This window comes from Sorex araneus, chromosome 1, assembly GCF_027595985.1.
Source record: "Sorex araneus isolate mSorAra2 chromosome 1, mSorAra2.pri, whole genome shotgun sequence".
NCBI classification, from domain to species: Eukaryota; Metazoa; Chordata; class Mammalia; order Eulipotyphla; family Soricidae; genus Sorex; species Sorex araneus.
Window position 1 is genome coordinate 390,157,936 of NC_073302.1, and position 12,096 is coordinate 390,170,031.

The 12,096-nt window shown below is 40.3% G+C and overlaps 1 protein-coding gene across 1 annotated transcript in view; it reads right to left on the reverse strand.

Annotated features, from left to right (window-relative positions):
• Nucleotides 1-6,704: 6,704 nt before the first annotated feature.
• The window catches only part of GTPBP10 (GTP binding protein 10), a 32,346-nt gene continuing 26,954 nt past the window's right edge, over nt 6,705-12,096 (reverse strand). The window contains exon 10 of the mRNA XM_004602168.3: nt 6,705-8,551. Within this exon, the coding sequence (XP_004602225.2) occupies nt 8,292-8,551 (260 nt within the window). The 3' untranslated portion in view covers nt 6,705-8,291. The remainder of the gene's footprint in view (nt 8,552-12,096) is intronic.

Genomic DNA, 12,096 nt, shown 5'->3' on the forward strand with positions numbered 1-12,096 from the left:
TTGGCAATATCAGGAAAATACATTGAAATATGTACTATGAACAAAGAGAAATTTTGGTCCTCGAATTTCAACTTTGAATGTACTCAGAACTCACAAAATAAAGAAAAAATTACTACTTTACATATATTGCTTCAAAATTAGCTCTAATATAAACTGGATATCCTGTCCTTCAAATTCCAAATATTCAAAGTCTAAGAACATGATTCATATAATTGCTATGCTTTACATAGTTTGGTAACTGGTCATTGCAAAGGATTTAATTTATATTATGAACATATTAATAATATTTACAAAGGCGATTACTTCGTCTGAAGTCTTCCAAGCATGGAACAAACATTAATTAAACAACTGTCTATAATGAGAATCAGATTTTTTTAATTTAAAACTGGGGTATTTCCTGTGGGCCCTGAAATCCCCACTCTTGTGAGAGTGTCTTTACTATTTCCTCTTTACCTTACTTTTGAGTGTGTGTGTGTGTGTGTGTGTGTGATTTATTTTATTGAATCACCATGTGGAAAGTTACAAAGTTCTCAGGCTTATGTCTCAGTTATACAATACTCAAACACCCATCCCTTCACCAGTGCCCATATTCCACCACCAAAAACCCCAGTATACATCCCACCCCCCGCCCCACCACTTCCACCTGTGTAACTGATGAATTTCACTTCATTTTCTCTTTACCTTGATTACATTCCATATTTCAACACAAAACTCACTATTGTTGTTGGAGTTTCCCCCCAAAAAAGACAGCCCTACTGCCAAGGAAGCATTTGATAATTAGTTTTCCATTGCTGAGAATGAAGAGATATGAAGTCCTGCTGCTCCAAGTACATAACTCTTCTTTTTCTTTTTCTTTTTTTTTTCCTTTCCCCTTCCCACGCCACCCAGTTCGTACCTGCTTAATAGACCTCATAATCTGGTGGATGCCACACCGCGTTTCTCCCCGAAAATGGGAAACAACCGGGAAAGAGGGATATTTCCTCTCCTCGGCCGGCGTGGGGCTATGGCTTAGTTCACAGTCTAGAGAAATGGCTGCTACTTTGATTACCTTCAACATTTCAACAAAAAACTCACTGTTATTGTTTGGAGTTTCCCCCAAAGTTAGACCTGCTAAAAAGGAACCATTTCACATTGCTAACAATTAAGAGATATTAAGTTTTGGATTTCTGTAGAAAGTCCAGGGAAAATTCTGCCAGAAATTGCATCACTGCAAGCTTTTACTTCCTTTTTGTGGTGCTCATAAGATGGAAAAGCCTGGAGAGAGAAACCCTTCCCCCCTGGCGCCGCATGGGGCAGCGGCTCAGTTCACAGTCCAGAGGCCTCTCTGCGAGCTGCTAGTGTCCAAAGTAGTTCAGTTGGCCTCCAGGATCATGCTCGTGCAGCAGCGGAAAGGCCAGACACGTGTGGCCAGTGCACTTAAATATCGGAGGTGGGCGGCCCGGTACCCCCCCCCCGGGAATCCCCGCGAGTCCCACAGCAGCCGGGCTGGTACCTCCATTTTGTGCTCAAAAAGCGGTGATCACCATGCTGTGCCCAGAAAGGAAGAGTTGAGAGAGAGAAACCCTACCCCCCGGCGCCACATGGGGCAGCGGCTCAGTTCACAGTCCAGAGGCATCTCTGCAAGCTGCTAGTGTCCAAAGTAGTTCAGTTGGCCTCCGGGATCATGCTCGTGCAGCAGCGGAAAGTCCTATTTACCTTAAATAAACACTTTACTTCAAAAAAAATTAGAAGTCCAACACATAGAAATATTGCTATATAGACATTATAATTACCAGCCATATCTGTAACCCGCATTTCTAGATGTGTTTTACATGCTGGTCCCATAAGGAGGGATAGATTTAAACAAAATCTGATAGACTATTAGGGGTCTTAAAATGTACATTGAATTCAATTCATCACTGATCTTCAAGAAAAATATGATATTCTTAAAATAAATTCTTAAAATTTAATGTAAGATTTATAATTGATATTGTTAATTTTCATTTTAAGCTATAATTTTCAAGTATTATTATATGGTTGCTTTTAAACATTACATGGAATAGTTAGAATTTCCATCTAGAAATTATAAATTTCTAGATGAAACTTAATTTATTAGGTGTGCTTCTTATCTAAACTTTAAAAATCCTGTTTCATGTAGTTATGGGCATTGTGAGCCATAGCACAGCAGGTAGGGTGTTTGCCTTGCACGCAGCCAACCCAGGTTCGATTCCTCCGCCCCTCTCGGAGAGCCCCGCAAGTTACCGAGAGTATCCCACCTGCACGACAGAGCCTGGCAAGCCACCTGTGACGTATTCGATATGCCAAAAACAGTAACAACAAGTCTCATAATGGAGATGTTACTGGTGCCCGCTTGAGTAAATTGATGAATAACGGGATGATAGTGCTACAGTGCTACAGTACTATGGGCATTGTGGGCAAGAATATAATCTGTGATCTCCATTAACTTTTGATTTGTTTTGTATTGTTTTGTATTTTTTTCGTTTGGGGCCACATCCAGTTATGCTCCGGGTTTACTCCAGTCTCTGAATTAGGGATCACTATTGACGGGTTCAGGAGACCATGTGGGGTTGCCTGGGATTGGACCTCAATCGACCACTTAGTTGGCAAGTGTCTTACCCACTGCATTATCACTCAGACCCTCCATTAACTCCAGTATCTCTGTTTCTGCTCGAAGCAAATGAACACTGATGTGAAAGAAAACATAACGTTACAAGAAAACTAACTGCATAAAACCTAAAATAAAATACCCTGATTTTTGCCATTATGAAAGCAGAGTTCCCCATGATACATTATAACCAAAAAATCAGTTTACATAAAGTTCATTTTGCTATTATAAATAAGAATATATTGATATTTATCACAAAAAGAACAATATGATAGACATCCTGGAATTTTGTCTAATAGGTGAGATCTTCCAAGCACAGATTCAGAGTACTATATATTCAATACTTGTAAGTATCTGATAGTCTGTAGCACTGTCCTCCCGTTGCTCATCGATTCACTCGAGCAGGCACCAGTAACGTCTTCATTGTGAGACTTGTTACTGTTTTTGGCATATCCAATATGCCACAGGTAACTTGCCAGGCTCTTCTGTTCGGGATACTCTCAGTAGCTTGCCGGGCTCTCTGAGAGGGACAGAGGAATCAAACCTGGGTCAAGAGAGAAGTATCTGGTAGTACAAACTTTAAATTCATGATGGTAAGTAAATAAATAAAAATCACAGAGATCTCTGTACAGGGGTCCAGAGATAGCACAGTAGACTGCTTGCCTTGCACCCAGTCACCTTGGGTTCAATCCCTGGCACCCCCCTTACAGTCCCCTGAGCATGCTGTGATTCCTGAGTACAGAGCTGGAACTAACCCCTGAGCACTGCCAGGAGGTATGACTTCCCCATATCCAAAAGCAATCTCTGTATGGAGGGCTGGAGTGATAGTATAGGGGATAGAGTGCTTGCCTTGCACACAGCCAACCCAAGTTCAATCCCCAGAACCTCATATGGTACACGGAGTACCATCAGGATTCCTGACTGCAGAGCTAGGAGTAAGCCTTGAGCACAGCCAGGGGTGTGCCTCCCCACCCACCCACCCCCCAAAAAAGAAATCTCTGTAAGCACTCCTCGGCAGTGGTTTTATATATATCTATCTAAATAGATAGATATAGAGATAGATAAAGATAGATATAATAGCTTACTGATGGCATGTATATTAACAAATATTCCATAATGTCTACCTATATTAAAGGATAAAGACAAGTCTTGTTTAAATACAAAATAAAAGGCAACTAAGATAACATAGAAAGAATTACTTCAAGATAAGAATTTGAAATTAATTTTTGATAAACTAAAATCCAAATTTCTTATTTATTTGGGATAAGAACCAACTGTTAAGAAAAGTTATATAAGTGAGAAAACTTTCAGCACCTAGAAAATATAAATAATTAATATTTTAGTGAATTGCTTAATAAAATATTTATTAGTCATGGAGTAGTAATTGAGGTGTAATTGATATAGCAAAATCATACACAATTCATCTTAATCTTCAACATACAACTGTCATTCTTTGGCATTGCAGAAAATATCATGTGTCATAACTTCTAAAACTCACCTAACCAAACTATCCTCATATTGTTATGTGCTTAGCACTGCAACACTGTCGTCTCGTTGTTCATCGATTTGCTCACGCAGGTACTAGTAACGTCTCCATTGTGAGACTGTGGTTGTTACTGTTTTTGGCATATCAAGTATGCCATGGGTAGTTTGCCAGGCTCTGCCGCGTGGGCGGGATACTCTGGGTAGATGCCAGGCTCTCCAAGAGGGACGGAGGAATCGAACCCAGGTCGGCCTCATGCAAGGCAAACACCCTACCCGCTGTGCTATTGCTCCAGTCTATAGACCAAAAGAGAAAAAAAAAATTTTTTTTCTGAACTTTTATTTTAAAAGAGAAAGCAAGGACTGAGGGGGTGGGGAGCAGGAAGAGGTAGATGAAGCAACAGGACAGGGCCTCAAATACATTGGGGATATAGAGGCGTGAGATATCTATCTGAACCACAGGACCAATACAAACTAAAAGCATTTGATCCAAAGGACAATAAGCAAACTTCATAATGTGCTTGTCAAGGAGGCAGGACGGGAGAGAGGCTGGGGGTCCCAGGGTAAGAGAGTTGTCACTGGTGATGGGTTTGGGGCTAGAAAACTATGTCTGAAACTCAATCATGAATAAATTTGTAAATCAAAACACGGAATCTACAAATGCAGGCAGGCCTGACTTGTCTACTCTCTGCATGTCATTTTTTTCTGGAGGGTTGATCCTTTGTGCAGTAGGACACATGTAAGTCTGTCCGTGCTGTAGTGACCTCACAGTTGTAGTAGCAATGATGCTCTTCCGGGATGCTCAGCATAGCTGGCAGGATTCAGAGCTCTGCCTGGAGCCGTTGCGCTAAGTTAAAGGGAGTCAGTTCATCTCAGTCAGTTTATCTGAGTATTTATTATTTTTTTGTGCTTATATTTAGAAAATAATAGAAGTAAAAAAAAAAAGATTAAATGACTGTGAACTCGTAAACGTGAAACAAACCCAATACAAAAAATGGACAGTGAAGTGTTGATCAAATTCCACTTTCCTTTCTCTTACAACTTTCTCTTACAACTGTTGTAAAATGGAAGTAGTCTGTTATAACCTTGCAGTTTCTGCTACCAAATAGGAGATCCAAGAGGTCATCAGGTCTTGTCTGTTACTTCAACATTGTACAGGCAAACACTGTCCATGCAAAACTACTCCCAATGAGTAAAACAGGGAAGACACTATGTAAACAGCTGTGAAGGGTTGTTTTATTTTGTTTTGTTTTAAAAACAAGAAATAAAAGGGAGACCTAGAGAAATACTGCAGTGGCTTAGAGGTCCTGCTTTGCAAGATTATGATCATGAGTTCCAATCCCTGGCAACCTATATGCATCAAGTGCAACTCAGGAAGCTCTGCTGTCTGAATCTAGTTTTGTTGTGATCCCAGCACAAGCAACTTCTAGCTGTATCAAAGCTAGGTGTGTGTAAGCACCACAAAAAGGGTTGTGACTGCTGGCAAAGGCAGGGGTGCCAAAAAGTGCAGCTACTTAGATCATGCTTGGAGTACGAGGATTGAATTCACGATCTCATGTTTGCAAGATTGGCAAATTCCCCACCACCACCCCTAATTTTATTTAAACAATACGGTTTACAACATTATCCATGATTTGTTACAGGCATTCAATATTCCAAAACCAATCCCACCACCACTGTTCCCTTCCCTCCATTATTGACTCCATTTTCCAAACAACCCTTCATGTCTGTCCCCATAGCAGGCCCACAAATAATTTTATATTGCTTGTTGTTGGGGATAACTGTTCCCCAACATCAATCCCCAACAGTTTATCACCACCAAATGGCTGATGGAATGATCAAAGAATACTTCGATAAAAGAAAATTTGTGAAAATTGTTATATTTCACCATGGGGACATTAAGTCCTTGTCTTGATGGTTTATAAACTATTGTTACAAGTTAAGCCTTCTGTATTAATAGGTTTTTTTTTTAGTTGAGATTGTTTGGTTTGTGTAAAAAACTATGCACGCCGACGGGCATGTGCACTCTCGGGCTCTCCGGGTGCCTGTGTCTCACTGTCCACGTTGGGTGCTCTGGAACTGCTGTGTATGGGCTGGATCGAGACGGCTGGTGACCAAGGAAGGCGAAGGAAGAACGAGGACAAAGCTGGTTGCTGATTAGTTACCGTTTATTCAATTTTCCATCTTTCTCATCTCCCAGCTCTGTCCTCTTTCTGGATCTACCACAGCCTCCATTCTCTTGTCTCTCTCCTCCCTTTTTCTCTCTCCCCTTTGCCCCTAGGCTACACACAGCCAGGTAGCAAAATCATCATAAGAAAGCCCTTTCTGAGGGCCATCAGGTTGAAAGAGAACACAACCTAGGACCATTCCAAAGCCCTTCCTGACTGCCAGTAGGCAAAATACCTCTTAAGGGGTTTTTCTCCTCTCCTTAGTCCAAACACTCATTAACATCTTAATACTAGTTATTTTTGTATGGACATAGCAAGAGATACATTGAGGCTTGCAAGGCAGCTCTCCTGGCAACATCTTGCCACAGACTCAGACTACAGCACTCGGGCCAGATTAATCATTCCTAACCCTAGCAGGGTCCAAATCTAGTTATCACTATTTGGATCATGACAGCATTTGTCCATGACCAAGCTCTTAACTTATAGTTAAGCATTAGGCACTTTGGCCAGGCCCATCTCGATGCCAGGGTAGCACACAACTCACTGCTTGCCCTGCGTCTGGCCCGTCCCTCATCAGGACCCTGCTTTTGGGGGTGCTAGGAAGTAAGGGCAGCTGAGGCTTAGGTAGAGAAAACAGATGCCCAGGAGGAAAATATCATGTAGAGTCAAATGACTCCCAGGTTACAAAAGCATAGCATTTGCTAGGTCTTCCTGTGTCCATACAAAAAAGGACATTGCTCTGAATAAACTATGCAAAGGACTCAAGGAGAAGAGAAAAACAATATTTCAGTCAACAGAACACTAAGAAAGAAGCTACAAATAAACACAGAAGAATGGGAGCACTGTGATGGGAGTAACCCAATAAACCTAAACTACCTGAGGCTATGTTATCCTACAGGTTTGTACTTTACATTCCCATCCAATTAGTGTGCTACCATTGGGATGTTAGTATTGGAAAGTTTGGAGATGTCGCTCCAGAAAATTCAGAATATTTAACTGGGCAGCCTGGCCAGAGGCATTGCAGCTGCTTTGGGGCCTTGGTAGGGTGGGAGCTGGCCTGCCCCAATTCCAAGGTGGCCCCAAAGGTCTCAGTCAGGACTTGGGTATCCAAATATTTTTTGCAGCTAGTTGATTTCAAAACTTATTTGTGTGTCTCTGGAACAGGGGGTCTAGATGAGCTTATGGCAGTGATGGTAGGATGGGGGTGAGACTGTTGAGGGCTTCCAGAAGTACAGGGAGTGAAGCGTGGTCACCCATCTCGACTCCAGGCAAGTACAATTTTAGACACTGAGTCACCCTCAAGTTATCCATGCTGTTTCTCATTAAAAAAAAAATAATTAAACCATATATTTTATAATAAAACTCAAGAAAATGTGTAATTTGTAAAAAAACAAATTTCACTCAGGCAGTAATTTAGAAATTATCATCTTAGAATATACCAATGAATGGCAATATTGAGCTATTAATTTTAAGAGTGTATATCCTACTTATTTCCTCTTTACTAAAATATGACAGTAGACAATGAAAGAGAAATAGTATGCAAGCAAACAAGACATGTTATCAGTCTGTTCCAAAGAAGAAAAAATACTTTTTCTTATAAAAATTTTCCAAAATTTCAAATCCATCTGTTTTATTATATACTAGGGATTAAGATTTTCACTGAGCATATGTCCAAATTTAGCATTTTAAGTATTTTCAAGAAAAAGAGAAGTATTACATATTAAGAACTAAGTACATGACAGACTCAAAAACATTAAAACCTAGTTGATTATTCTAATAATATTCTAGGGAATCCACTCATAGAATTAAAAACTATTAACCATGCTAAGATTATCATAATATTAGAAGGCATTATTGTATGTGAAGTGGCCATAAAATTATAAACTGTCATTGTTAGCAAGTTTATAACTATAATACAACTTAAAAAGGTATGGCTCCTTTATGATGATATATTTATCAACTGATTAGTAATAATGTACAAAAATACGTCCGTGGACAAGTTTGAAAAAGAACACACATCTGTATTTATTTTTAAATTAACTTATATTTATTTGAGGACTAATAGCAGCATTCTTTGATGGTGGCTCACTATACGATATACCGGAACTCTGTAAAGTATGCAACTGTTTCTTATGGTATGCATCATTTTCCTGGTCAGCTTGTTCATCTAGAGATTTTCTTATACAGTTCTTTAGTTCATCAATTCCTTCTCCAGTAAACGCAGAGATGGGGACAATATGTTGGAACTCAAGAGTCCTTTCAGGAATCATATTTTCTTCAAATAAATGCAGAAAATCTGAAACAAACAACACAAAACTAAATTGCTTTTTATTGTCCTGGAAAGTAAGTCAAAATATGTGAGAGGCTTAAGTCTCTAACCAGAACTGAAATTTAGCATTATTAACCAAAGAGTTGTGAACCAAAAAAGCTAAAAATTTGGCATTATTAATTTTTTCCAAATTCTAAAAACCTCTGGCTTTTATTATTATTTTTACTTGGGGCTATACTCAGCTGTGCTCAGGACTTAGTTCTGGCTCTGAACTCCGGGATCACTCCAGGTGTGCAGACGATGGAATCTGGGCTGTTACATGCAAGGCAAGAGCTTACCCACTATACTAACTCTCTGGCCCCAGAACCTCTGGTGTTTACTAGTAATAAAGGTAAACTGGTGACAATGTCTTGGCACATGTCAGGTGCTTAGTAAATATTTCTTGGATGCATTAAACCAAATTAAGTAAAAGACAAATCACAAAAGATGCTTTACTTAAAGAAGTTACAGATGTTGCTCTAGTTTTGTGGTGGGAAAGGGGTTTATTCAAATGAGGCAACACAGATTCTCTCAACTTTTCTATAAATATAACATAATTCATTATCTGAAATACACTAATCTGCATCAATACACAGGCAGCCTTTAACTTGCCCCTAAAATGCAGATTTATCATCATTTGATACTAGGAGCCATACTAAAATTGAAAATAATGTGGAGAGAGTTCAAAGGAAGGTAATTTCAGATAAGTTCAATATATCAAACAGAAAATAACAACTACTGTATTACCTTTTGCTTTCTCCAGTCACAGAATGGAAGTAGGGGAAGGGAAAAGGCAGGTTAATAGTGTTATGAATTGGAATGGCTCCACTGAAAGTAAATGGAGAAGTCAACACAGAGCTTCTTCTTTCTTTTTTGTTTTTATGGCAACACCCAGTGGTGCTCAGGGATCACTTCCTGGTGGGGACTGCAGGACCACATGTAGTGCTGAAGATCCAACTCAGACCAGCCGCATGCAAGGTAAGCACCCTACCCACTATACTATCACTTTGGCTTCCTCAGAGCCTCTTTTCTGAGAGGCATATGTCCCTCAAGGAAATTCAAAGAGGCAAGCTCAGGAATTATCAGGTTTATTACCAAGGGGATAAAAAACAGATCTAATGATATAATAAAACAAATGATATTAAGGAATAAAAACAATTTACAGGGACTAGAGTGACAGTACAGTACAGTAGGTAGTGTGATTGTCTGATCCTTGGCAACCTATATGGTCCCCTGAGCCAGTCAGGAGTAATTCCTGAGTGCAGAGCCAGAAATAACTCCTGAGCACCACCAAACAAAATAGAAACAAACAAAAAAATTGTTTACAAATTCCAGGTAATATTTACATTCAAGAAGCAACCTATTCCTTTCCGCCGCCGCTGCTGCTTGAGCAGGACCGCGGAGCCCAAATGAACTACTTTGGACACCAGCGGCCCACTGATATGCCTCCAGACTGTGAACTGATAGTCTATCCCAGGATGCGACAGTGGGGAAGGGTTTCTCTCTCCAGGCTTTTCCATCTTATGAGCACCACAAAAGGGGAGTAAAAGTTTGCAGTGATGTAAATTTCTGGCAGAATTTTCCCTGGACTTTATACAGAAATCCAAAACCTAATATCTCCTAATTGTCAGCAATATGAAATGGTTCCTTTTTAGCAGATCAGACTTTGGGGGGAAATTCAAAACAATAAAAGTGAGTCTTTTGTTGAAATATTGAAGGTAATCAAAGTAGCAAACACTTCTCTAGACTGTGAACTAGACCATAACCCCACGCCGACTGAGGATAAGAAATATCCTTCTTTCTCGGATCTCTTCCTTTCTCGGGAAGAAATGTGGCGTGGCGTCAGCAATATTAGGATATCTATTAAGCAGGCACGAACTTGGTGGCGCGGGAAGGGGAAAAAAAGGGAAAAAAAAATATGTACTAGGAGCATTGGGACACTTGGGCAGTCTTGGGCCAGGGCCGATACCAGCACATGCTAAACTGAAATTCCACCCGGGTAGCCACACTTTTGTGCGGCCACTTAGCTGCTGATATACCAGAATCCGGAAACCAACTAGACTACTTTTGGTCCCAGAAACTGCTTACAGACATGCTGCTAGACTGTCAACTAAGCCATAGCCCCACGCCGGCTGAGGATGGGAAACATCCCTTTCTCTTGTTTTTTTTTTTTCCCCCCCTTTGCTGGGTGGCGTGGCATCAGTCATATTATGAGGATTACTAAGCAGGCACAAACTCGGGGGCTCGGGAAGGAGGGAAAAAAAAAGTTATGTACTTGGAACAGCGGGACTTAATATCTCTTCATTCTTAGCAATGGAAAACCTATTATGAAATGCTTCCTTGGCAGTAGGACTGTCTTTTTTTGAGGGGAAACTCCAACAATAGTGAGTTTTGTGTTGAAACATAGAATGTAATCAAGGTAAAGAGAAGTGAAATTTATCAGTTACATGGGCGGGGGTGGGGGGGTGGGAGGTATACTGGGGTTTTTGGTGGTGGAATATGGGCACTGGTGAAGGGAAGGGTGTTTGAGTATTGTATAACTGAGACATAAGCCTGAGAACTTTGTAACCTTCCACATGGTGATTCAATAAAATAAGTTTAAATATTAAAAAAAAAAGAAGCAACCTATTAACTCAAGGTCAGTTCCAATATGTAAATTATAACCTGAAAAGATTAAAACATCTATTCACCATGGGGAAGAGACTTTTTTCCCCTTTTTTTCCCGCTTTTTGGGTCACACCCAGCAACACTCAGGGGTTACTCCTGGCTTTGCACTCAGGAATTACTCCTGTTCCTGCTTGGGGGACCATACAGGATGCTGGGGATTGAACCTGGATGGGCCGCGTGCAAGGCAAATGCCCTACCTGCTGTACTATAGCTTCAGTCTTGGGAAGAGATTTTTGAGAAGGGGTAAAGGATCTTTTGCAACTGACTAGTTTCAGTTCATTTTTCCCAATGTTTATTCTGAGGATAAAAAGAGAGCCCCATTACACTGTTAAATAAACTAGTACTATTTAAATACATTCATTACTTAACGTCCACCCTAATTTTCCTTGATTGCCTTACATGCATAAAAATAAAAGCATTTTTACTTTAGAATAGTTTTATTTTTAGTTAATATACAAAACTGAGGAGAGGCCTTCTCTTTTTTTGTTTGTTTGTTTGATTTTTGGCCACATCCAGTAATGCTCAGGAGGTTACTCCTTGCTCTACTCAGCTATTTGGGAATTACTCCTGGAAATGCTTGGGGGACCATGGAGGATGCTGGGGATCGAATCCAGGTCAGCAGTGTTGGAGGCAAAAACCCTATCTGTGGTGCCATCTCTTCAGCTCTCAGGGCCTTCTCTCTTTTCTGTGGTGCAGGGGAATGAGTGCAGGTGTCCTCCACATGTAGGAATGGCCTGGATGGCTCAGTCATATTCGTTAACACTGAGAAGAAGCCCTTTAAGTTTCTTTACGCGAGTCGCTCCATTTAGAAATAAATTTCAAGTGAATTAAATCTTCTTGAGTAACAGCATCTATTATCTGAAGTC